Source organism: Oxyura jamaicensis, chromosome 3 (assembly GCF_011077185.1).
Source record: "Oxyura jamaicensis isolate SHBP4307 breed ruddy duck chromosome 3, BPBGC_Ojam_1.0, whole genome shotgun sequence".
Classification (NCBI taxonomy): Eukaryota; Metazoa; Chordata; class Aves; order Anseriformes; family Anatidae; genus Oxyura; species Oxyura jamaicensis.
Genome location: NC_048895.1, coordinates 14,796,008 through 14,821,200, shown reverse-complemented (window position 1 = coordinate 14,821,200; position 25,193 = coordinate 14,796,008). Strand labels below are relative to the sequence as shown.

The following is a 25,193-nucleotide window of genomic DNA, read 5'->3' as shown; positions in this document are numbered from 1 at the left end:
ATGGCCAATGTCTGAGGGCATCGGGCAGCGCCAAACCTGGTGGGGAGCCCAGAGCTGACCTCAGCCAGCACAAAGCAAGGCGATGGGGCTTGCCCTGCCAGGTGGACACGAGCACGTGCTCCTGGAAATGCTGCACAGCCACTGAAACGCACAGCTGGCCCCGCAGCAGCCAGTGCCACCCGTCTGGCAGCAGCAAGGACCCAAACGTTGCTTCTGGGTGAGGTAGGGGATGGCCCCAGGGAAGTGAGAGCAATGGGGGTTGTGGTAACGTGTGGGTCAAAACTGAGGTGAAGTGGTGGGGTCTGAAAAGGCCATCAAGTGTTTTAAGTCAGCTGTCCCCGGAACGGGAAACTACCTTGCCCTTGTGATGTTCGGTCAGCACCAAAGCCGTTTTTCAAAGCATATGCGTTAGATAAAAAAAAAAAAAAAGCAGATCTGCCAACGTGCTGCTCTGATGCAGCAGCACACCCAAAACAAAGCCCACAGCACGGCTGCAGGACTGAGCGTGCACATGAAGTAAAATCCAAAGCCAGTTTACGCTAAAATTAATACACAGCCACAGAGATCACAGTTCGGCAGCTGCAGACAGTTAAGCAACTGCACAGCCTGGCCACGGCTTTGCAATAATCCTCAAGAAAGTCTCCTTAAATAATAATGAAGTCAGAGAAGTAAGAAAGAAAGGACCCACAACAAGAAGTCTCCACCACATGGAGAACCTCAACAAGGTTCACCTTACAAGCACGAAACGAGGCTGCTGGCAGCTCACAGTGCCACACAGGGGCAGGGGAACGCAGGGGAACACGCTTGCTAAGGGACAGCGACATCTCGGCTCCGCTCCTGAACCCAGCGAGCCTCGTGAGTCAGGGCCTGAGCCACCAGCAATGGCAGTGCCATTTCTGCTCATTTTAGCTCATGCTTAACCCACAGCTCCCGAGTCCTGCAATGCATCTCCAGGTGCCAAAAGCCGCAGCCATCCTGTGCCCCGACTGCCAAAGCCCACGGCTTCCCAGCTGCGAGGCAATGCGCTTCCACCAACCGTACGCAGCAGAAATACATTTTTCAAACAAAGACAACAAGAGGAAGAAAACAAGGGCCACTTTATTTACCCTACTGCTGTGTGCATATCTTAAAAGCAAGGAACAAAAGTTCAGAGCTGAATAGTTCCTGTGTTTCAGAGTCCACTCCAGGACACGCAGAGCAGGCTGGGGAGTGTCCCACGGCGAGGCAGCAAACAGCCCGCGAGTGGCAGCACCCACTCCGAGGAGTAAAAGCAGAGATGGGGCAAGGGAAGCGGCACGCTCAGCACACAGTCCCCTCAGAGTAAACTGGGAAAGCCTTCCCAAGTAAACAAACACCCCCCTCCGTCCTCACAAAGCCATCCAAGCAGAATGCTCTTGCTGGGGGGAGCTCAAGGGTTGGTTCATTTTATAAGAGTTTCCTCAGTTTTAGCCAACCTTACCAGCCTCCTCCTCTCCTTATTCACACCAGGCTGTGAAAGGGGCTTCAGCTTTCTGCAACCAATTAAAAACTAATTGAAGTAACGGACTGGCACTGCACAGCCCGAGAGACTGAAGACTCAGCTCAGCTGAGGCCTCCACAATGTCATAATATTTCATTTTATTTAACCTCGTAACACTGAAAGAGCTGAAAAGAGCATTCACAGCGATCCAACCCTTAAAAAAAATACCTTTATTCCTGCTCGAGTCCACCGGGTTCAAAGGAACAGTGCACGCACTTGACTGTACGCACGCAACAGTGCCTGCAGGAACACAGCCAGGTTTTATTTACTTGCAAAGCTCTGCGAGGAAGTTGAGCACACACAGCTTCTCTCTCAGAAAAATAAAGCTGTGGTGGAACTCCGAGGCACTGTATTTTATTTATTCAAGGAAACAGCCTTGTCCCTTTAAGTGAGTGAATGACAGACCATTAGGATGGATTTGTCTACACCTGGCTATAACCTAATAACTTCTGCTTCAGACAATTATTTTTGTTACTGCTAGGATGGTAAACAAAGTCATGGAGCTGCTGGAAAGAATTCTGTCTCTCAAAGACAAATACAACATTGAGCAACCATTTATGATAAACCCAAGTCTCTCTCTGTTAGAGGAAAAAGCTTGGTGCCTGGTTCCAGCAGTGAGGTCTTTTAGGGACTGCTCACGGGGTTTCCAACCCTCCCAAAGGGTTACTGCAAGCAGAAAGCAGGTGTAAGCATGCAGCACTGACAAGGAGGGATTTCACATACACCTGTACCCCTCCTATTGAAAACATCTTCGCTGCACAACACGCAGCCAGCGATTTAGATGAGAAGCCCCCAACTTGTGGTCTATGGCACAGACATATGGATATAGAGGTGGTGGGAAGGAGTAAGGACTGGGAGACAACCCCCTGACAGAAGCCAGGCAGAGAGCCCAAAGGAGCAGACCTGAATTTCTGACACGAAGGATTTTCTTTGGGTGCAAAGAAGGGAGAAATGCAAGCTGGCAGAGAACTGCTTTTGCATGGGGACAGTAAGTGTTTTAATTGTCTGCAGGAAGAAAGGCACAAGACTGATCTCTGAGACAGCTGGCAGTGATTATTTGGAAAGAATAAGTTTGATACACAATTTAATCCCTCAAGAAGTTCTCAGACAAAACTGGAAATGAATGAAGAAAAAAAGTAGTGAGATGTATTTACAGATGGGGATAATTTGGAATGGAATTGGAGATCTAAATGAAGAGTGAGAGGACAGTATAATTTAATTGAGAAGGAGGGAAAAAAGCTAAAAACCAGGAGAAACTGCCCGCTGCTTTCTGAGCACGAGCTGTACTGGTTCTCGTACACCTGCAATTGTGTGATGGCCATGTAAGTCTGATCAAAAGCTCAGAACAAGCCCATGACAAAAAACATGGGTCACAGAAAAAGCAACTCAGAAGTTCCTGAATTCACCCGCAGCTCTTTCTCTTTCTGGCACACGTTTCAGTGTGATTCACCTTAATAATTAAAAGCACTAAGGTGCTCACAGAATTCCCCCTTAATGGCTATGCAAAGCAAGGAAATGAACCCAGCAACCTGACAGCCTGGCCCTGAACAGGCAGCCTGCAAGGATTTCCACCTCCAGCAGTCAACTCCAGGTCTTTCAGCAGCCTTCAGCACCGAGGAGTTTGCTGGAAAGCAGGGACCAGAAGGCAGGCAGACTGGTGCGAACTGTGCAGTCTCAGAAAGCTCATTTCTCTCCCATGCATGCCAAATCTTAAAATTCACGCAGCATCCAGTTATGAAACTACAATGGAAGAGAGAAACAGATGGCTAAAGCCTTTAGGAGAAGAAAAAAAAAAAACACGATTAAGCATTACTTCATTTGCAAAAGAGAAAGATGTATTTGAAAATACAGAGCCTACTTCAGACCATACCTAATTGATATAAAATATGCCACTTGCCGGGTGGAAATGCAGCCGGCCTTCCGTTCAGGCAGCATACACAAAAGTTTAACCCTTTTAGAACAGCACAGCTTAGTGTGGTTTTCAGAAGGAATTCAAAGCAAAGCAGTTCATAGAGATAACAGGCACTATACACATTGTTACAAAAAAAATCTCCAGCTCCAAAGCAACTGCTGGATGGCAAATCCTGGAGAAATGTTACCCTTTTCCAACGTTTTTAGGCAGCACCTACACTCAGGCAAGCAGCTTTCTTGCTCATAAGAACACCTAATGGACAACAACGTATTAAGAACTTGGAAATGAGGCAACACCACACTTGAAGATCCTGTTGAATCCCTGATTTGCGAGACATCAGACACAAACAAGGGAACATGAAAGCCATCCTGAGGAGCATTAGATTAGGCGTTAGATGCTTCATCAGCCCTGTAAAACAGCCACCACAGTTCCAGGTCCAAGCCCAGGAACTGGTCTCTGGTCTAAAGGCACATTTTCTCCTGGGAGGCTCTTTCGCTGAGCCTGTTCCTCAGACAAGCGTTGACTCAGTGCTTGAACACAGGCCTCCGGCAGCTGAGGAGCCCCAGGGAGCTCCAGGATCTGTGTGGGGCCTGACAAAAGATCAAGAAGAGCCCTGTGCTTCCCTGAACTGGCAACCTAAAGCCACCTCCACCCGCAGAATCGGGTCATGGCACTCCTGCAGAAGTGCCCAGCACACTCCTAGCCCTGCCAGGACAGCCCAGACAAGCAAATACTTCTCTTTGCCCCTCCCAGTACACGTGCAGTGACACAAGTGAAATGCATGAGACTGATGTTTTTTTTTTTATTGTTGTTTGTTTTTGTCTTTTTTTGTTTGTTTGTTTGTTTTGTCCTCGGTGGGGCTGCATAGAGGACAAGGACTAAATGAACTCTCCTGCCACGTGCAGCCCTTCCAGGCCTGGGCTGCAGCTCACCTGCAAGGCTGAGTGGAAAATCCTTGTGCTGCCCCAGCTTATCCCAAGGGTAAGCGGAGGATGACATCCTCCAGCCCTGCCAAGCGAGCACCTTTCAGAAATCAAGTGCTTATATGATTAATGCAAAGCATTACGTTTTTGCAGTAGCAGGAATCACTAATCCATATTAAAGACCAAAGCTGCATTTATTTATATATTTAACGAACAGCTCAAAATGAACTAACTGCTCAATTTTTCCAAGGTACCGAGCAACCACAGTAATTACGTCTGGGTCAGAAGGAGCAGACAGAATGCCACAGAAGCAGCACAGTCCTGCTAATTACCCCCAAAAAAAGGTTTTTCTAATGACACAGTAACAACGCTGGACTATCTATCACAACCTGTCTCTCCAAACACCACTAATGAATAGCAATCATCAGATCGTTGCTGCCTTTAGTCACTGCCAGAAACAAGAATCTGAAGTTGTAGACAGCAGAAAAAGCAAGCAAAGCATTTTTCAGCCAGTGCTGGAGAAATGCTGCTGTACCTGCAGATCATCCTTTTAAAGAGTGAAGCAACACCAGAGGAGTAGTGACTTCCCACACAGCCAGCATACACACTGCTTTTGTTTCTGGGGTTATTTTGAATGCTAAGTAAAAAAAATAATAATAATCCATCAACACAAGCTCAGAGGAGACAAAAAGCATCACAGCCTACCAGAAATCTACCCAATCTTGCAAACTGCACACGATCAGTTATAAAAGTCTTCTAAAACAAGCCATTTGCTGAAGAGTTAGATAAATGGAAGCCTAACAGAAGAGAGCAGTTCCCAGAGAGATACACAGCCTGTTTTGGCCATGCCCAATCCCTGCTCACAAACACATCTCAGATGAAGTGTGTTTATGACTGCATTGTCATTTATTTTAAAATATGAATGGAGTATTCTTTTCCTGCAGAAACACCACATTGTTAAAATGCCAGCACATTAAAATAACTTAGTGCTTACTCCATATTGATCAAAATACACTTGCAGTGCGGGGCTACCAGCACAGACTACAGCACTGACACACAACATATATCAGGACTGCTTTCAGTAGGAACTAGCATATGGTGTGCATTTCTTCCCTGTTGTTTTCGCTTGTACCAAATTCAGAAAAGCCTTAGAAATAGAACTAGTGATCCTGTCAGCACGTGCAAAACTCTATCATCTCCAAAGTTAATGAAAGACTTAGCTGAATGTTACCAAAATACACAAATGTCTCCCCTTTTGTTTCATATAGGAGTTCCACTTATGGCAGCAACACTGAATCGTAGCTTGCATGTTTAAAGAACATTTTTGTTAAGGCTCTCCAAACAAGAGGAAGCAGAACAGAAAAGCCTACAATCAAATGGCTGCGTGAATGATGTTTTTCCCTATTGTTTTTTTTTCCTAGAATTCATCCACATTTTACTACCACACTGTTGTTTCTTCATAGCCAATGCAAGCACTGATGTAGCATTTAATTACATTAAAGAAAGTAAAATCAAGATTCAGAAGGAAAACCTACTTTTTAAAAAGTAACCTGCATGTTTGAGGTTTTGAAAGACTCTCTCAGGACTTCATACACCAGCATTTTGCTAGGCGGGTACCCTAGCTTATGACTAAACAATAAGAATTGTTTCTAAAATAACAGCATTGCTCACAAGAAAACTTTCATGCATGGCTTTTTCTTAAATCAAGTGAAAGTTCATTGCAGATCCAAACTGAACACTCCCTTGCAGCATTCATACTTCAGTGCTGAAGCATTCTGCAAATTCACAAGGAAGGAGTGAAAGTGACAAAGAGCCAAAAGAGGGTTGGTTTTTTTAAAACATAAAAAGAACAAGAAAAAAAAAAGCCATGCACCATCACAAGCACAACTACAAAAAAAAATAATAATAATAATAATAATTAAAATTACCGTAGAATACTCTTTGGCCTGAACTAACCAGTAGATCACGAGATAATCACAACAGTCTCTTTCAACTTTTAAAAGGATTTTATTCATATGTTGGTTGTGTTGAATTAAAGTTCAACTTCCGGAATGATTCTGTTTCTTAGTAATCTTTCAAGACATTTTAGGCAAGAAGACAGCTTGATTTAAAAAAAATAAACAACAACTTAACCTGACAGTATTCCTTTAAAGAAGAGCAGCGAGCAGCCTTCCAGGAGACTTCCAACTCCAAGAGATAGAAATGAAATTTGTAGAGGCAATTACTCATAACCAGCGAAAGCACCCAGTGCAAGCGCCAGCCTTGCCAACAAGAAGACAGGCCAAGTATTAGAAGGGAGGCTGCAATTTATTACAAGGCAGTTTGAACATCTCAGTCCACGAGGTCTGGAAGGCAATTTCTCTGTCCCCTGACACTACAAGCTCAGATTAATGCGAGGAATTATGGCAGTAACATCAATATCCCAAATGTAAAAAGGCACGCTTAAGTACTTGTATAATGGAGATGTTTGCTAGCAGACTATCTGAAAGCTGTTTCCAGTCTTCCCCTATCAGCTGTATTTAAGTTCCTTCTGTACAGGAAGGAAGATGTGCCTGCGCCGGACCTGTACAATTAACTGTGAAGTTCTGTCTATGTCTAGTCAGCTCCGAAGCCATCCAACCGGACCACTAAGGCACAAGATTCTGTCTGGCTAAACAAGCACCTTCAGACAATTCCCAAGTATCTCTCTCTCCTCTTCCCATTGAAAGACGGAAAGGAACAAGAAAAGGAAGAAGGAGAGCGAAAACATCTTCAGGTAAAAAAAATAGTCACCACCAGAATTTTCTGTACCCTAGATTACAAATCCGTTTTCAGGACTGATCTCAAATGCCTCGGTCTGCTAACAGCAGTGTCAGCAGGTAACATTCAGCATCAAGAGGTGTGTTGAAAGAAAACAAATCTCAAGAAAATATCTTAAAAATAAATAAAAAGCAAGAGACACTAAGTCATAGGCACTGAGCTCATAAACGCACTGCCCCACATGACAGTAACACCAACTAAAAAAATCAGAGTACAGAATGAAACCAACAGGTCCAAAATAAGTACTCAGCAAAGCACTCAAGAGACACGAGCACCCCATGCAGCTGCTGCTGCAATGGGGAAGTAAGAGAAAGCAAGGGAAAACAAGGCCAACGCACATGCCAAATGGTACACAATAAGCAACATCCTCCCAAGTTTCAGCATTGGTAACTTGCTCCACCGTTTGTGCAGCAACACGAGCTGCTCCTTACCATTTTTTGGTGCACTCCACCATCAGCTCCTGGTAAGAGGCCACAAACTGGAACTTGGATGCATGTTTCCCAACACGCTGCAGTCTTTTCCAAACCGAAGCCATGACGGCGAGAAATACCAGTCCTGTGACACAGTAGCAACTCTGCAAATACCAATGTAGGTTTAAGGGTGTATGTGCTCAATGCTAGCAGATTTATAGACAGATACAGTAAAATCAATGCACAAGAAGCTTGAAGGGATGTCTACAATTCATATTCCGGCTCTCCCTTCTTCACAGGAAAAATCCCAGCGTAGCTAAACGGCTCATCACTGTCCAGGAGCAGCATGCAATAGGCGCGGATGAGTAAGAGAAAAAACTGAAGGGAAGTTCTCTCAGGGAATCATCATTCTTCACGCAGTGGATGATGTGGAGACTGCAGGACTGGAAGACAAAAAAGACAGGGGGAGAAAGCACTGGTTAACGTACGGCACACTACAGCACTGCAGTCGCGTGCCATTGGGTACCCTTCAGGCAGCTACCACGAGCCACAAAAATATAACCCACCCCCCCTGCCCCCCCGCTTCCAATTAAATAAATCAGAATGCTGCAGCGATGTCAGGAATGCAAACCACGAGACTGTTTGGAAACATATCAACACGTCTTCTTTTTTTTTTTTTTTTTTTTAATCACCACCATCGTAACTGGCAGCGAGAAAAACAGAAAAAAGATGGGGGCTGAAAACCGAATCCCTCGGAAGCATCCCCGGGAGGTGCCACCGGCGTGCGCCCGGCGGGAGGGCCACGGGGGGAGCCAAGTTCTTTGTCTGCGAGCTGATGACAAAAGGTGTAACAGTTGTTTTCTCCCTCACACACACGCACACACCCCGCTCCCACGTCTCCTCCCGAGGAGCTGCGGGCTGAGAGGCGGTACAGCCGGCACGCCCGTGCCCGGCCGGGGGCACCCCGAGCCCTGCCCGCCCCGGACCCCCCCGTTTCCCTCCCCGCACCCTCAGGGCTCGCAGACACCGATGAGGAGCGAGGGGAGCCCCCTCCCCCCCCCGCTCCGACCCCCTCACAGCACCTCACGGCGGGCCGGCGGCACCCCCGGGGCTCCCCCCGCTCCCCTCCCGGCCCCACAGGGCAGCCGTTGGGGTTTAAAAATTTAAAACCCAACGGCCGGCGGATGGGAGGGGGGCACTCACCTGGCCCCCGGTGCTCACACGGGAGGGTCTCGGGCAGCGCTGCCCGTTACCGCGGCGGCAGCGCCCCGCGGCTGTCGTCCCGCGGCCTCATGGCGAGCCCCAGGCTCACGCCGTGTCCCGTCGGGGTCCCGTCACGGTCCCGGTGCCGCTCCCGGTGCCGTCCCGGCGGGCGCAGCCCGGCCCCGCCGCGCCTCACGCCGCCACCATCGCCCCCCTGCCGGCGCTGCGCTGAGGCGAGGCGCAGCCCGGCCCGGCCCGCCCCGCCCCTGACGCGCCATTGGTTCAGCCGCCCGCCCCCGCGCTGCTCATTGGCTTCTGCCACACGTCCATCACCGCCAGGCAGAGAGGGGCGATCCCCGCGCAACGGGGAAGGCAGGCGAAGCCCGCAAGCCCTCCTCTCCCGCCCCCACGCAGGCTTTTTTCTGATTGGTGGAGGCGCTCGCGAAGGAGGGGCTGCGCGTGAGGAGAGCGCAGTCGATAGGCGAGAGCGACTGCCCATCAGCGCGGGAGAGCGCGGCGATTGGTGGCGACGCTTCCTAAAGCCGTGGGGAGCGGGGCCTGAGGCCGGGCGGGGTCCCCCGTCAGGTGCGCCCTGAGGCACCGGGGCTGTGTGTCCCTCTCAGCCGTGCCGACATTATTCCAAAAGTTGCCTCACGTAAACATTGAACACAGCTAACCCTTACACTTCCCTGATTTACGTCCCAAATCCCACCCAGTATCCCGGCTGGTTCCCAAATCCGTGGCCACGGTTGTGTTGTCCTCCCGCTGGAGGGCTCCTGGCATGTGGAATAAACGCGGGGCCGCTCGGTGACTTCTGTTCCACACATCATTATTTATTAACGCTTTCCATTTCCTTCATAGTTCTCGGCTTCGGGTTACACCAGGCCAAAGCAGAGCACAGCACATGGCACCTTTTCCTTCAGTGTGGCGGGGGATTGCAACGCAGGCAACGCTCCTATATTATCCCATGGGTTACCAACAGCAACCCATTACCCATGGGTTTCACAATCCCTGTCTAGCAATCCGCAGCTCTGGTGATTTTGGGGAAAGCTGTGGAATCCAAAGGGTGTGAGCAATTAACTCTGAGAAGGGCAAGATCCTCAGCCATGATGCAGTAGGAAAGGTAGCTCAGCTACGGAGCACGGCTCGGGATCTGAGTCGACATCCAGGGGAACAGTCACATTTTGACTTAATCCAACATTACAAGCACAATCGTGAAAACAGAAGCAAAACTAGTTGCACAAAAGTGTCCAATACTCACTTTTAAGGTGATTGAATAAACAACTTTGAGATGATTGAATAAACAACTCAAAACGCCCTAAACAGTCATCTTGATCGTGAACAAAATGATGCATTATCTTATATACAAAGACTTCTTCTTCAAGCAGGAAAAATAGCCACAGGATGAATAGGCAGATGTCTTTTTTATTATTTAAAGATGCATAATATGTATGATACAATCTACCTAAACCATATTCCTGTTGGAACTGTTGCCTTCCTCACCTAAGGAAGTATATTTGTGCATATTTCTGCGTACCCTCATGAGTGTCGTTCTGGAAGTGGCACAGAGGAGGATGCTGAGAGCTGCTCAGGCTAGGAGGCTGGTGGGGACGACCAGGGAGTCCCCAGAGCAGCCTGACCCGGTTCTTGCAAGCAGCTGGTCCCACCAAGGACACCCTTGCTATCCAAAAATACGTGCTCGTGCTCTGTGGCTCCCTTTTCCATTCTTTCCGGTGACACTGAAATATGCAGCCTCCCTCGCATCTCCACAAAAAATCCCAGTTACCCCTCCCCCACCCCCCCCCCCCAGGATTTTGACTTTTGCTCCCTGGTTTTTGGCCTGATGCTGATAGGTTGCAAGCCTCCTGGTCCAAGTAGAAAGATCATCTGTGCTCTATTTATGTTATTCCATGAAGCTTTAAAGCTATACAGCCTCTCCCTTATCCTTCAACACCTCTTCATCAGCATGACTAAGGACAGGTTGTTCACCAGTAAAAAATGACCTTTGCTAGAAATAGCTATCATTATAAATCTCAGTTTCCATGTCCTTCTGTATATGAGTCTGCAGAAATGTCACTGAGGAAATCGACTAATGGGATTATGTCAGATTTGCAAGAGCATTCAGCTTTTTGAGGCAATGGGCTGTGCACATGAGGTTACCTTCACCTGCCACATCTTAAGCTTCCTTATATTTCTAGATCCCATCAAACGGTTGATCCCATGTTAACAAGGGTAGTGGAGAATTTGCACTAACTTCTGTAGATCTGTGTAAAGTCCCTGATATGTCACTGACTGATGTGCAGTGCCTTAAAATTAATTTCTGTTACAAGTGATGCTCACCACAGTCTGTGGCAGCAGGCTAGCCTGATTGCTCTTCTCCTTTGTTTTGTCCCATCCCGACAGTAATTTAATAACAACAACAAAAAGTTATATGTGGCACAACATAAACATGTATGCAGAAAATATAAACCAGTTTTTAATTCTCCCTTCTTCCCTATTTTATCTTATTTGTTGCTGGAAAAACTCCACTCAGCTGTCTTTTCACATGAGCTGATGACACCAACAGTCATTCTCTATTGGAGGGAAAGTAGTTTGAATGTTCCCTCTGCTAGATATTGCTTATTAGCCAGCCCAGTTACTATCACAATCTATAGCAAAGCCATACAACTTCAGCAGCACTCTCTGTTGCTTTTAAGGAAATAGCACTAAGTATGAAAACATCACAATCTGTTCTTTGCCTTACCAACAGAAGCAGCAGATCTTAGGATGTGCTGTGGTGGACGTTTTAACACTCTGGCATGGACAGAGGCCAGCAAACCAGCCTGGAATTTACCTCCTGTCCAGCTGACCTGCGTAGCTTTTCTCCTGCTTGGCTTCAGCCCACGCTTGCTGTGTGGCGAGACCCTGCTGTGCTATGGCCAGGCAGCGAGTGCCTCCCCTCCCAGCTCTGTGCCAGAAGGGGTGCCCCAAAAGTTAATTCCCTGGGTGGCAGCCTCATGTCACAGCCTCTACGAACTGCTTCATTGCAGCATCACAGAGGCACCGGGTGCTCCTGTCTAGCCTGAGGTCCTGTAGGCAAAGCCAAGAGTCTGGCTCAAAAAGGGTGGATGGAAAACATCCTCACCCGTCTTTCCTTTATCTCACCTCTCTTCTCTGGCTGAAATTCTTCCTAATTCACTCAGCAGTAAGGGGAACATTGTATTTATCTACAGATGAGGTCAAGGACAGGAGTCACATTCCTGAAATGCAGAAGCTGCAATGCAGGAGTTCAGCCCTTGGAGCCAAGACAAAAGATGGGGTGTTGATGGTGGAGACCCACACACTACACACAGCATTTTCCTATTTTGCAGCATAAAATCCTGTATTAGAACTGATTTCTCCAAAGACCGTTTTCCAACATTATTTCCAGTCAATTTCCCTTTAGTTAGCTTGCAAGTGGTCTGCACGAGTTCTGTCGTTCAACTTTCAATACCCTCAAGAATCATCTCTCTCATTGTGGCCACGGTTTCTTTTTTTTTTTTAAAAAAAAAAAAAAGCAGCTTGTACTTCATCCATAAATAATAACTTTTGATCCTTTTATCATGCTTAGTGTCTTCTGTACCTTTTCCAGTTCTTCCATACCCTTCCTGTGTGGTCTCCCTTGCCTTTCTGCAAAGTATAATTATGCTCATATACAACATCCTGCAGCACTAATGAGGTTAAGAGCATCTTTCTCCCTGCCTTTTTAAAATAAATACCACATTTCTTAACAAATAATCCAGCTGTTAATTTAATTTAGGCTGCCCTTCAAGAATAATGACCTCAATTCTCTAGAACTGTTCACCTTTTCTTATTGTATTTTTTTTTGGTCTTTTCTAAAGTTCTTTTTAACTTTTAATGCAGCTTTCTTTTTTAATGTATACCTTTTTAATAACCTAATTGCTCATTACACCACCTGCCAACAACACTGTGGAGATAGCTGAAAGGGAAAGGGCCAAGCTTTAGACAAGATAAAGCCAGCGAGCAACCCATGGCTGGGATTTGGAAAAAGCACTTTAGATGGGTATGGGAGCATGAGTGAGAAAGCAAGGCTCATTCTCCACAAAAACAGAATAAGAACAGAAAGACTCTTTTCCAAGAACATTGGCAGAAAATGTGAGATGGAGAAAGTTCAGAGGGAGACTTGCTTCCTAGCTCCCAAACACACACTCGTGTTCCATATGGTGCTGGATCTGTCAAATCTCAGATCTAGGTGTAGGTAGGGGTTCCTGGAGGCATCTGAAGAAATTGCAGATCTAAAGGTGGGAAGGTCAAGGAGTTGTGGTTGTACATTCATTTGTTTCTTCTTAAACTGAGATCCTGCCTATCAGAAAATGACTAGCGAGACATGCAATCCGAATATTATACTGGAAAATGTTAAAGCCTCCTAATGGTATTTCTATAACTCTGCGTAAATGCCAGAGAAATCATAAAAATGTAATACAGCTGTCTCCAAAGATTATGCAGGAAATTCCTCTTTGTCCGAATACAATATCATATGTCGTCTTTAAAGAGAACGGCTAGTTAACTTTGGATCCATACCATCAGTCATCCACACGGCCTGGTAGGAACAGAGGTATGCTTCCTTTGAGCAGAGACATTAGCAGTGCACAGACCAGGGCAGATCACATCTGAGGCCTTCTCAGAAGCTGGTCTAAAAGAAGTTACCTTGCAGATGTGATAAGACAATCTATTACGCAAACCTGAGCTCCTTCGAGACTAAGGAAACTTGATAAACCAGAATCCCAAACATCATACAATAGGATATTAGCGCCTGGTGGAGAGAGTCCTGAAGCAGAACGGGAATATGTCTGCGTGGTGGGGCCTTAGTCCTGCAGGAGGCTTATGGCTAACAAAGTTACACGTCATGAAAATGAGCCCCATGGACCTATTCATGGGTGCAGAACCATGCAACTGTTTGCAGGCTTTGGTCGTGGTGGTGGGGGTGAGACTGCATGGAAGATGACCTGTTCTGAAAGGACAAGCAATTAACCATGTGGTAAAATTGACTGCAAAAGTTGCCTGCTCCAGCTTTTGAAACCTCAGCAGTCACCCTGTTTAGATAAGCATCTGTAGTCAATCTGGAAATGAAACAAATATAATCACACCCGAACTACGTAATTCCAAACTCAGAAACTGCTTTAATACATGCAGATCAACCCACGTCCTTAAGTACTATTGCAAGTTACTTTTAACTGAATGTTTTACTTTGTCATCATTGCGTTGTTCACCTTTTTTCACCCACTGTCTTGGGGAAAGTGACATTCAGATTTTTTTTTTCCTTTAAATAGTTTTAGAAATGTTATTGCCCCATGCCTAGGATGAGTGAATGCTTTGCAAGCTCTATAGAGTTACAATAAAAACAAATAAATAAGATCCCTACTGCATCTAGGTGACACATTGGCCCACCTTGAATCGCTAATTTTATAATGGAAGCTCTGGGGGCATAAATGGGTTTCTCTCTGTTATCTCTGGAGAAAACAGGACTCCAAAAGCCCAGTGACAAGAGTCTCAGCCCAGAGCAAGTGCTGGGAGCAATTGGATGACTGCACTGAGATGCAACCTAATCAGTCAGCACAGATGTACCTTCCTTTCATCTCTAACCACAGCTCTGGAGCTCAGCAAAGGACCTGCACAACAGCAAAAGGCTGCTGAAGGCATTTCAGCCTCTTTCTTCCTTGCAAAAGCTCCTGTATCAATCAAGGTAGCAAAATGTGTTTTGGGAAATAACAGATATATCAGGTGTTGTGGCAAAGCACAGGAGAAATGACAGTTCAATGATGTTGAAAAGAAAACTATCAGAGAGAGTTTTTCTGACAGTCTGCCTTTATGCTCTCTGCTGCAGAAGAACAAGAGTCCTTTCACGTACAATTAATTTACCCACACTGTGAATCGGCCTCTGCCAGCGGGGCTGTAAGTGTCGCCGTTTCAGAGCAATGGGTGTCACTGCTGCCTGGCATCTGCCCCCTGCACGCCCCAGAAGGACAGATCATCTGGCCACTTCTGCTCGTCTTATACTGGAGCATTGCATTTTGGAGATATAACATTCAGAACATTTCCTGCACTAAAACTCATGCCAGAGCAACCAAGTATGGGACTGCCAGCCACGGAAACCTCAGATACAGGTTATAGAGATTGAAAAGAGACATAGCCTGCATTGCCAGCTGCCCAGCACCATCTCTCTCTACACAAGAGCAAAGCTTGACCACTTCTATTGCGGCTGTTTCTCCTTTGAATGCTGTAGTGTTGCAGCTTGTGCAGAACCAATAATCCCTACACAGGCACAGTTTCACTTTACCTGCTCTCCCAAGAGTCTCTTCAGGTAGCAGATGTGTATCATTCACTCACCACCCACTCTTCTTCCAAACCGAAGACACCCAACATCTCAAAGCTGAGATACGAGGTAATGCCTGGAACTCTCAGGTCCATTTCTGATACTGGTAAGATGTCCAGCACAAGTGACAGTTTTGCTTCTGGCCTGGCTGTTCTTCTGCACACCACTCTCACAGCCTAGAGGCGGTGGCAACCCAACTAAACTGGTGAGCTGTGGCTTTTCTGGGAGCATGCAGAACCCAGCTCTTGCTGAATTAGTGGCAAGAGCTCTTTGGATCTGGTCTGGGGCAGCTGAGGGGAGATGGAGCTGCAGGAAGAAGCCAACTCAGTCCTTTTAGTCTGTGGGAGGACGTGGTGGTGCCAGCCAGGCACGCTAATGACAGGCATGGAGAAGCAGTTTGATAAAAGGTTTGCAAGTTCCCATTCCCAGCTCTGCCAAAGGTTAGCTTTTGCAACCACTTAGTTATCTCTGCAATGAAAGTAACGATGCTCACCTACCTACCTTTAAAGTTGGATTAAAAGACTCAGGCACTCTGTGGTGGACCAAGATATGCTACAAACAGTCCATGGGAAAAGTAAGACTTGCACTCCGGGTTTTGTGATCTCTAATGCATTTCCAATCCCAGTAGACTATTTTTTTATTATTGTTTATTTATTTAGGTGAAAGATTACTAAAGAAATTCTCCTGTGCATTTGTATATGATCTTTTTGTAAACATAGCCAGGACATGAGTGGATTTTCTCAGGACAGTGAAGAACAGCTCTACCCTCACAGGATTTTCTTCTGCCAGCTTTCTAGTTGACAGGGCAAGCCGCAAAGGTGATCGGACTGTCCAACTCAGTTACGTGCTCCTATTGCTTGTTCAAAGCACTGCCAAAACTATTTATTTCCCTACCATCAATCTTAGAAGAGCTGAACTGGTTTAGCAAACCTTCCCACCCAAAAGATCAACTTGAAACAGTCAGAAAAGCAGGCACAGATTTTGGCTAAGCTATAAGGAACCAAACAAGGAAGCCGTGGCATCTGGCAACCTTACTAACTGTAGATGCACTTCAGCTTGCTGGACCCACTGTATCAGATAGCATTGACCTCACTGTTTACTGCAAAATCATGATGTGTTGTTCCTCAGTGCGTGGCACCATCACCTTGGTGAAATTAAAATAAAACCCACAGAAAGGGTTTATATAACACCAAGGCTACAAGATCTCTAATGTAGTTTTCTTATTGGAGCAAGAGCCAAGAACAGCTTAAATTCATTAGCTAATGGCCTGTGACAATGAAGGATAAAGGCAATTATTAAGCACATCTCCCAGCTGATTGTCTCTATGTGAAGAAAATGCAACAAATTATTGTTCTCCCTTATTAATGTACCATAAAGGATTAATATCATATCAAGAAAAACCTATCCCTTTTAAAATGCAGACTAATGCTGGATAAATTTGATTTTTATAGATGTAAACTTGGTAGAAAAATCAAGATTTTATTAGAGCCATGGACAACCACATTACATTTTATATGATATGAGGACTTTGCTACTGAATCTGGAAATTGATCTCAGGAAATTTTTTCTTCTGAAGACTTATCAATTTCCTGAGCATCTCTCATTGCATCTCAAACACTTATCCTCGGATATTATAGCCAGAGGCATCATATCTTAATAGCTGTTATTATTTAAAGAAAAGTCAGAAAAATATGCAATATGGAGTCTTGAAGGTTAGTGAAAGCCTCCTACCTCTCTCTCTCGGTACTAGCTATTGATACACTTTTCTTCACATGTTTGAAAATTGAAAGAAAAAGGCAAACAGTGTAGCTATGCATCTGGAATGATGCAAACTGTTATTTCATTTCTGTGTCATTACAAAGCTTCACTTTCCATGAAGCTTAGTTTAGGAAAATCAAAATTTTGCAAGACTTTAAGACTCAGAGCAAGCATAAAGGTCCATAGGAGAATTAAACCAGATTTATGGTTAAATAGCTTGAAGGCTATGGGTCTGTTTCTGACATGCATAAAACAATACCCTAACACGGAAAGGGAAGATCAACTTCACAGTTTAGGCAAAGCATATGATACACAATTCTCCTTGTAATTTTTTAAGACTGACAGGTAAAGCATTAAGGAGATACGTATCACCCAAATCTGCCAAGAGGCATAAATTCAGATTAAGCAGGACCCATCTGGATCCACTATGGCTTCAGGGTCCTATCCTGTACACATACATGAGGGGCTGGTGGCTCTGAAGCACTATTAAGCCTCCCAGAGGCTGCTAACACCAGCTCCACATCAGAAAGGAGGGCCAGGCTAGTCCCCTATCATGCAGTGAGGAGAGACACCTGCTGAGATGCCCGGCTGCCATTGCTCAAGAGCAGAGCAGACATGGCTTTCGCTTATTTTCAGTATCGATTTGAGGTTTTCTGAAGCCTAATGGCCTTTATTACCACTTGTCTCTTGCCAGCAAGATACTAGGCAACTACTTTCAGCAGACACTTCTCCCAGCATCCAAGCACACGACCTGCAAATCTTTATAACATCACAGAAGGTTACAAAGGAGACCAAAAGCCCTGGTTTTATGCACAGTATTTTATGAAATCACACATTCTGGGAAGCATCCACCCATTGTTTTTGGAGACCATGTGTGATTACACAGAAGCCCACCTGGAGCTGCAACCCATCCTCCTTCTCCTTTGTACTCACTCCCAGTTGTCACTCGTAGAATTCAGGGCTTCTTAACTCTAGTGCTAACAGGTCACGTGTGAAGGGCTCAGCAGAACCCCAGACTTGTCCTCTAGTGACATGTGCTGGCCAAAACACCTCCTTCAGCAAGCACTTTGTAATCCAGTCCACAACCATCCCGAAACAAAAACAGTTTGGGATGAGTTTTGGTGTCCCAGCATGGTGCAGACATGGGGACAGCCTGTCCCCAGGACTTTGATGGGTGTCCCCCCCGTTCCACAAAACGGCCTTTGGACATTTTCTCTTTGCAGCTGACCTTTGCAACATAAACCACCGAGAGTAATAAAATGAGTAACACGGACTACGTATGTGGAGCATTACAGATTATGAAATTCACTGTCTTTTTTTTTTTAAAAATAAAAAAGTCATAAAAACATTATCTAATTCCCAGTAGCCCTCCCCCCAGAGACTCCAGAATATGCTTATGCACCTAGTGTCAAAATCATAGAAAGCCTGATTTTACACTATTTGCATTGTGGTGAGGTAGCTATTACATGACACTTCATAAATACAGTGACTCAGAAATAATTAGTATGCTGAATAACAAGCTTTCCACTACAATACAGCGCTGTACATTTTAAATCAGCGATTTTCAGGAAGCACTTACACAGCCTAGCTTAAATACTACAAATAAAAGAGAACTCTAGGGGAAAAAAATGCTGCTGTTGGGTTTTGTTCTGCTTTCTTTCCCTTTAAAGGGAAGTATATTGATAGTAACAACCCCGTGGCCACAGGGACAAGCAGCAGTACATGTGCCTTTCCCAGGTGGCAGGGACAAAAGAGGCAGCACGTCTTGCTGTTACGACACAAGGGAGAGGTTCCAAGAGAGCACTATGTTCACGAGATTAAAATTAACTCAAACACCGAACAAAATCCTTCTTTGAAGGAATGAGATGATTTAAAACTGCTTGTAATTAAGGGAGAAACAGCACTGCATACAGCTCTGCTCCAGCCAGGGAGTACTCCAGATCTTCAATGCTCAGCTTATAGTACTTTTTTTTTTTTTTTTGGTAAAAACACGCAGTGAATTTTACTGCCTTTTTTGGATATTAATATGCAACCAATTATAAATTGTGAGTTGCAGCACTGGATAATTTCCCTTCAAGAATGCCAAGCAGGTTCTGTGCTGGATCAGCCCATGTGACAGTGCAGCAACTCACAGCATCTCGGACATTTTTCAGAAACAAATTGTACACAGCAGCTTAGCAGGGAAGCCAGAGCAAACCCCATCATAGGGCCAGCCCATGATGCTAAGTTTTAACCTGCTGAACGTTCTTCCTGAAAATAAAGAAAATTTAATATTTAGCTCAAATACTCAGGAGCTTCAGATTAAAAATAGGAAATAGCAGTATCATTCATCCACAAATGCATCAGAGATGCTTGTCTCAGTCTCTTCTCCTGCTCTTTGCTGTTGTGCTGGCACCACATGGAGGACTCCCCTTCTTGCTGCTCATCAAAGTAGAAAAACAAAGGTTGAATGCAAGGCTAAAAAAACATAAAAAGGCATTTAGTTTCAGAGTTCACATAGATATGATACACGCCATGCAGCAGCACTGTCTCTAGGGTTGTGTTGCATGAGACAGTAACATACCTGAAACAGCACTCAGCTGCAGGGATTTTCATTGCACAAACGTGGCCTCTTCCCTGTTATCTTTCCTGTGATGAAGTATCTGCAAAAGAACTACCCTCACCTCTGAAAAAATATAGTTATCAGTAACTGCTGACATGAACCTATGCAAACCTTAATGACACTAGCTGGGCCAAAATGAAGGTTGAAGTAGGCAGCTGTGCCTCCACCAAGCCAAAGCAACAAGTGCCACACCTGAATTTTGACAAGGGTATCGAACCTAAAAAACACTACCCAAAGAAGCAGCAATAGATGAGGATATGCACAAAACACCACTGTTTATGTATGCACCTCTTTTCTGTAAAAATCCCCTTTGCTCTTCAGAAAAATATGAGACACTGAGAGCTGAGACCAGCCTGTACGTTGTTTTTTTTTTAAAAAACCTTAATCAGAGGACTCTGCTTTGGTGAGCATCATAATTTGGTTTTGGCAATCTAACACACAGGAGCCCTACACAGTTACACCAGCTCAGACATAAAGCATTGAGCTGAGGCCATAGCAGGGCTATCCAATTGCCTTTGCCCAGATACTACAGTCAGCATATGTCATCCTTAATAGAGAGTTTCAAAACAGCCTCCAATATTTGCAGGTTGTAGAGCGCAGTCTGTGTGCTGGAGCATCAAAAGATTTTAGGGCAATACAGTGACCTTGCTTCAGCACTGCCTGATGCTTTCAGCTGCAGAAATCCCTTTCCTCTCAACGCCTACAGATCACCTTCCAATTAACAGCTATTAAAAAGAACTTCCAAAAACATCTGCAGTTTGTCACAGCCTACATTTGATGATATATTCATTAAAGATCAAATATCCAGATTATCTCTTATTCCTTGTTTTCTTTCGTCTTCTGTTTCATCCTTCACTCCCTCCATTGATCACCAGGTATAAGTGAACTACTGAACGTGCGGCAGCATGATCCATCTGGGAAACCCAATCCAGGAGCAATGATTTCCTTACGCCTTCTACTTTCTCAGGGCCCAAGGGTTTTCATGGGAGCTTGCTAAGGAACCATTTTGATTCGCCTGTTTGTGTAAAAATAATCCATGTTTCCTTGACATGTCGAGAACACAACATACCAGCAATAACTTGCATACTTCTGAAGGTCTTTCTGCTTGTGAAAGGCCAGCATGCTACTGGCTTTATCAAGAGGTCTAAAACTTGCTTGCGGAACTCTAAAGAGGCCTCTCCAACAACTGATGCAGTAAATCTGCAGGGCTAACTCATTAAAGTAGCAGAACTGTTAAGTCTCACCAGGAGTAATTGCTGTCTTATGCAAAAGATGACATATGCTCATCCGGAAAAGGAAATTTCACATCTCGTAGCTGGTAATGAAATAAGAACCCATCACAAACTCCTTCCAGACTATTCTTATTTGGACATGCTCCCCAGCCTTTTCCAAGCCAGCATTTTCTGGCCAGTATAACCCCCTGGGAGACCCTCTCTCTTCTTACATCTCCACATTTCCAGCTCCAGCCTTGCTTGGGTAGCTAAGCAGAAGCCAGCTGAGAGTAGCAGCATTACCCTCATGATACATACTAGAGAAAAGCGTTCCAGAGTTGTGGTCTGAAGGATTACCATGTCCATAGGGCTGAAGGCTGAAAATGTTTCTCATGCAGCTGTTTTGTTTGTAGCTTCTGTAGATCACAGTGTCATTACACTTAAAGATACAGAGGAGAGGTCTCAAGATTTGTACTATTTCCCTTGCTTCTGCCATTGCAAAGAGCTTACTTACTGTTGCAGGAAAAGGCTAGGAAAGTTGGTGATATCGGGATATTTTAAATAGGAAAGCTGTCTTGTAGGCAGCCTCCTGCAATTATGTTAAAAGTGAATACCAAAAAAATACTGTGTTTTGGAGAAACTTATCAATTCAAGATCACAGGTGCCACATGGTCACTTGTACTTGCACATATCCTTTGTGGCAAAGGAACAACAGCACTTGTTAAAAGCGCGTGCAGATGGAGTGAATGCAACTGGAGGCATCTGAGTGCTGAACAACCACCTGACTCTCACTGCGGATGCTTTCTGCTCTGCACCCTCTGAGAGGGCACCTACAGGACGAGCTCCCTGTCCTGAGGCCAGCACTGACATCTGACCTGCAGCTGACTGAGAAACACACGTCTCTGGGGAAGGCACTGGAGCTGCAGTTAGTCGAGAACAATGAGTGAACATGATGCTGAGGGAATAGCTTGCAGGCTCCTTCATTCACCACGCACAGACTGTGTGGAAGCTGTCAAAGCAGGGTACATCTTCCTCAAGCAGTCCTACTTCTGGTCTCCCAGAGAGGTGACAAAATGAGGGACCACATCCTCAGCTGGCATCCACCAGGCCACCTTTACCCAAATGCCTTCTTCTCCCAGCTCAACCCATGAAATGAGAAAAGCCCTCAGTCACTGCTTTTATGGATGTCGGATTAATTTTCCATTCCTGTGGCTAACGACCAGCCCAGCAATCGCAACCAGACACCTACCTGCAAAAGTCTTACCCTAGCAGGGCTGACAGCCCCCCACGGGACAGCTGTGGTTCTCCAAGAGGAACCCCTGCATGGAGAGACAGGCTTCATAAGTCACTGCTGGAAACCTCACCCTACAGACTGGCAGCAGGGCCTGGGCAAGGAGTTTGTCTTGAAGTCATCTTGAGAAGGAATGGGGCACAGCTCCCTCATGGGAATCATCCTTTTCCAAAACTCCCAGAACTAGCAAGGAGCACTGGGGAATGCTATCATCACACACACACATCCTCAAACTCTTACACTCTTCCCCATGGCAGTTACTGCTGGACACTGCTGGGGATACTGGCCTGGATGGAGTTTGCTACAAACACCAGTCGCTGGATCTCCACAGCAGGATATAGGATGACTGCCAGCTGCTCTGATTTGCAGCTCAGCCTCAGCCTGGCCCTTGGAGGCTTTAGTCTACAAAACACCTTAGGGCCAGCTGCACAGTAAGAACGAGCTGCATCTTGGGCATTAAGAGCTCCCCATAGCTGCTCCAGTGCCAGATGTGGCTTTGCTCTCCAAAGCCAGACTTGCTCTCTGGCTACATCTGACATCTCCCCAGCCACGTATAAGCTCAAACCCTGCACAGATGCAAGGACTGGGTGAATTCTCCCTCCTTACTCTGCAGCAGCTCCTGCAGCTCTCCCACCTCCACTGCATGGAAAGCAGAGCAGAAGCTTCCCAGCCAGCTCCTGCCTCTGTTATCCCTTGCTGACTGCCAGGAGTTGCACGGGACCCAGATGCTTAGGTCCATGCATGAGCTCTCCTCCACGGAGGAAATCTGCACCAGTGTTGCTGCCCAGACACCTCCAAGGGCAAAGAGGCAGGGATGGCATTTGCAGTTACCCACTTATATCGTTGTGCTGTGTGAATAACTAGCCTTCCTTGCTCACCTAGTTTTTGGCTAAAAAGATCTTGTGTTTGATTACATCCCAAGGCACATCTGGTTTTAGCAGTGCAGACTGGATACTTGAGAAACCATGCAGAGAAGGTGTTTGGGTTAAGAATGCTCTTGTGATAAAAAAAAAAAAAAAGTATGGAAAGTCCTCAAGTGTTTGGTTAGAGAAAGTAATTTCCATTTAAATGCTGGCAAAACTTCAACAATTTGATTTTAATCCTGAAGTGTTGAAAATACCCTCAGATAATTTCTTGGGGTCTAGAATGCTACAAAGAGACTGCAGAAAACAAGACACCTAAGAAATCAAGTTAACTGCAGAGCTGAAACTCATTTCCTGTTTTCTAGGAAAACAAAAGAGGGCCCAATGCTCTTAAGCCTTTCTGAGAAAGATCTTCTCACAAGCAGTTTAAACAAGACCAGTGTGATTTACCTTTTTCCCCCAAACAAAACAGAGCTTGCCCCTTGAGAAAGCCTCTAAGGGTTTACTGTGACATACTGATCGTTTACTGGACTTTGGTACAGAGCATTCCGCTGTAAGTACTGTTTGGATTAAAGATGAGAATAGTCTAAAATTCATTTCCAATGGAATTTACAATCAAATATGATTAAAAAGATGCTTAAAATCAATTATACCGTATTTATGCTCTGAATTTCACCACAGCGGTGGTCCGGCCATTGTGTTAGGATTTGGTCTTGCCATCAGCAATTAGGTGAGAACAGTGCAAATTTTCTGTTTCATCAGTGTCTCTGACTTCCTCACCTAACAGAATCCTGAAATATGTGCAGAATCAGAAAGCTTTGCTGGTTTGGGGTCAAAGTTTGACCCAATTTCCAGTACAAACAACGTATCAGTCCAAATTCTCACAAATTCAGGTCTAGGTTTACTGAATTTTCAGCTCACTGAACTTGGCTGCAATATATAGAGCTCATTCTTCAAAGAAACCAAGTGGAATTAGGTTTTTAGCTCACCTCAGTAGAGTTAGCAACCCCCAGCTATACAGGTCTCAGCAGATTTCTTTTGCAGAGGTTTTGCTAGCAGCACCACTTGTAACACGATTTGCCTCCATCTAGCAGGACGAGATGTTGCAACTAGCTGCAACCACCGCTGTTGCTTCACATTGGTTTCAAGGGAGCACATTCCTTAATAGGACTTGCTAAGAAAGCTGGTTTCCATTTAAAAATGAGAAAAAAAAAAGTGTCTCTGAGCAGGCTTTTGAATGCTCTCCTTTGTTAACTAACACAAGTATCAGGCCTGAATATGACGAGCTTCACATCACCAGTGAGCCTCAGATGGAGGAAATAAGTAAAGAAAAGCAGCTTGTGAGACATGAGCTCAATCAGCAATCAGTGTGAGTGCACCCGACAGAGCACAACCTGCTGTTGGGCTGGTTAAAGCAAGGAAGGAAAATATGAAGATGACAAGTATTATGAGTGTTCCTCTCTGCCAGGACTTCCCTTCCCTTGCAATCACCCAGCTTTATCGAACCTTTGTGCTCACAGAGCACTGGGACACAACGTGTTTCCCCACTAGCAAAAGAAGAACGTCAACTTTGCTTTTGCTAAAGCTGATGGTGTTCTGGGAGGAAAGGGTATCCCAGCACCCTGCTAGCACAGCTACTGCTAACTCAAAATACTTGCCTGAAAAGGACAGAGGTTTCATCCCAATGTTGTTGAACTCAGTTGCAATCATCAATTTGCAAGGTGTCCAAATCCCCTGCAGTGCTGGTAGCAGCCATTTTGACATGGCACAAGGATACTGCCTGGCCCAGCCATCAGCTCTCCTCCAGGCACACGTGGCCAAGCACAGCCTGAGTGACCCGAGTGCAGATTTTGTACAGACTGCAGCTGTGAAGCCCTCCCAGATGACACAGCCGATCAGGATTTGCACCACGGTCTGAACAACGCTATGGTGGAGGCTCTGCCCACGCCTGTCCTGGGCGCGGCAGAGAGACCTCCTCCTGCTGCGGTGGCAGCTTGGACATGGTGTCCAACAGGCATTCAATGCAGCACAAACTCCAGCAGTTCTGCAGAATTTAAACAAAGCCAGTTGTGGGTATGGACTGGAACATTTCCCAGCTGTGTCTGAGGGTGCAGGAGGTGGGTACTGCAGGTACCCAGAGTATTAACCAGAATTTCTCTACTGACGTCTACCAGACTTACGGCCACAGCTCAATCTCCATACTGTAGCTTTGTGTTTGAGGGGGAAAACGGGATGCTCACTTTAGCATAACCACCAGTGAAAAACGTTAGCCCTCTCCTATGATCAAAGCTGAAAAACCTCCAGGAAAGCCAACTTTAGTACAACTTTTCTATCTCAAGCATCTCTACAA

The 25,193-nt window shown here is 45.6% G+C and overlaps 1 protein-coding gene across 14 annotated transcripts in view; it reads right to left on the bottom strand.

Moving 5' to 3' along the window:
* EHBP1 (EH domain binding protein 1) overlaps positions 1 to 9,012 on the bottom strand; it is a 208,428-nt gene extending 199,416 nt beyond the window's left edge. For 8 of the 14 annotated variants that reach the window (XM_035322050.1, XM_035322051.1, XM_035322053.1 and 5 more), the window contains exons 1-2: positions 8,767 to 9,011; positions 7,585 to 8,006 (exon numbers count right to left, since the gene is read on the bottom strand). In XM_035322050.1, the coding sequence (XP_035177941.1) occupies positions 7,585 to 7,688 (104 nt within the window). In that variant the 5' untranslated portion in view covers positions 7,689 to 8,006; positions 8,767 to 9,011. Of the gene's footprint in view, positions 1 to 7,584; positions 8,007 to 8,766 lie in introns of those variants that run through there. The other 6 variants (XR_004749520.1, XM_035322052.1, XM_035322061.1 and 3 more) reach the window with 2 other exon arrangements.
* Between the last annotated feature and the right edge of the window lie 16,181 nt (positions 9,013 to 25,193).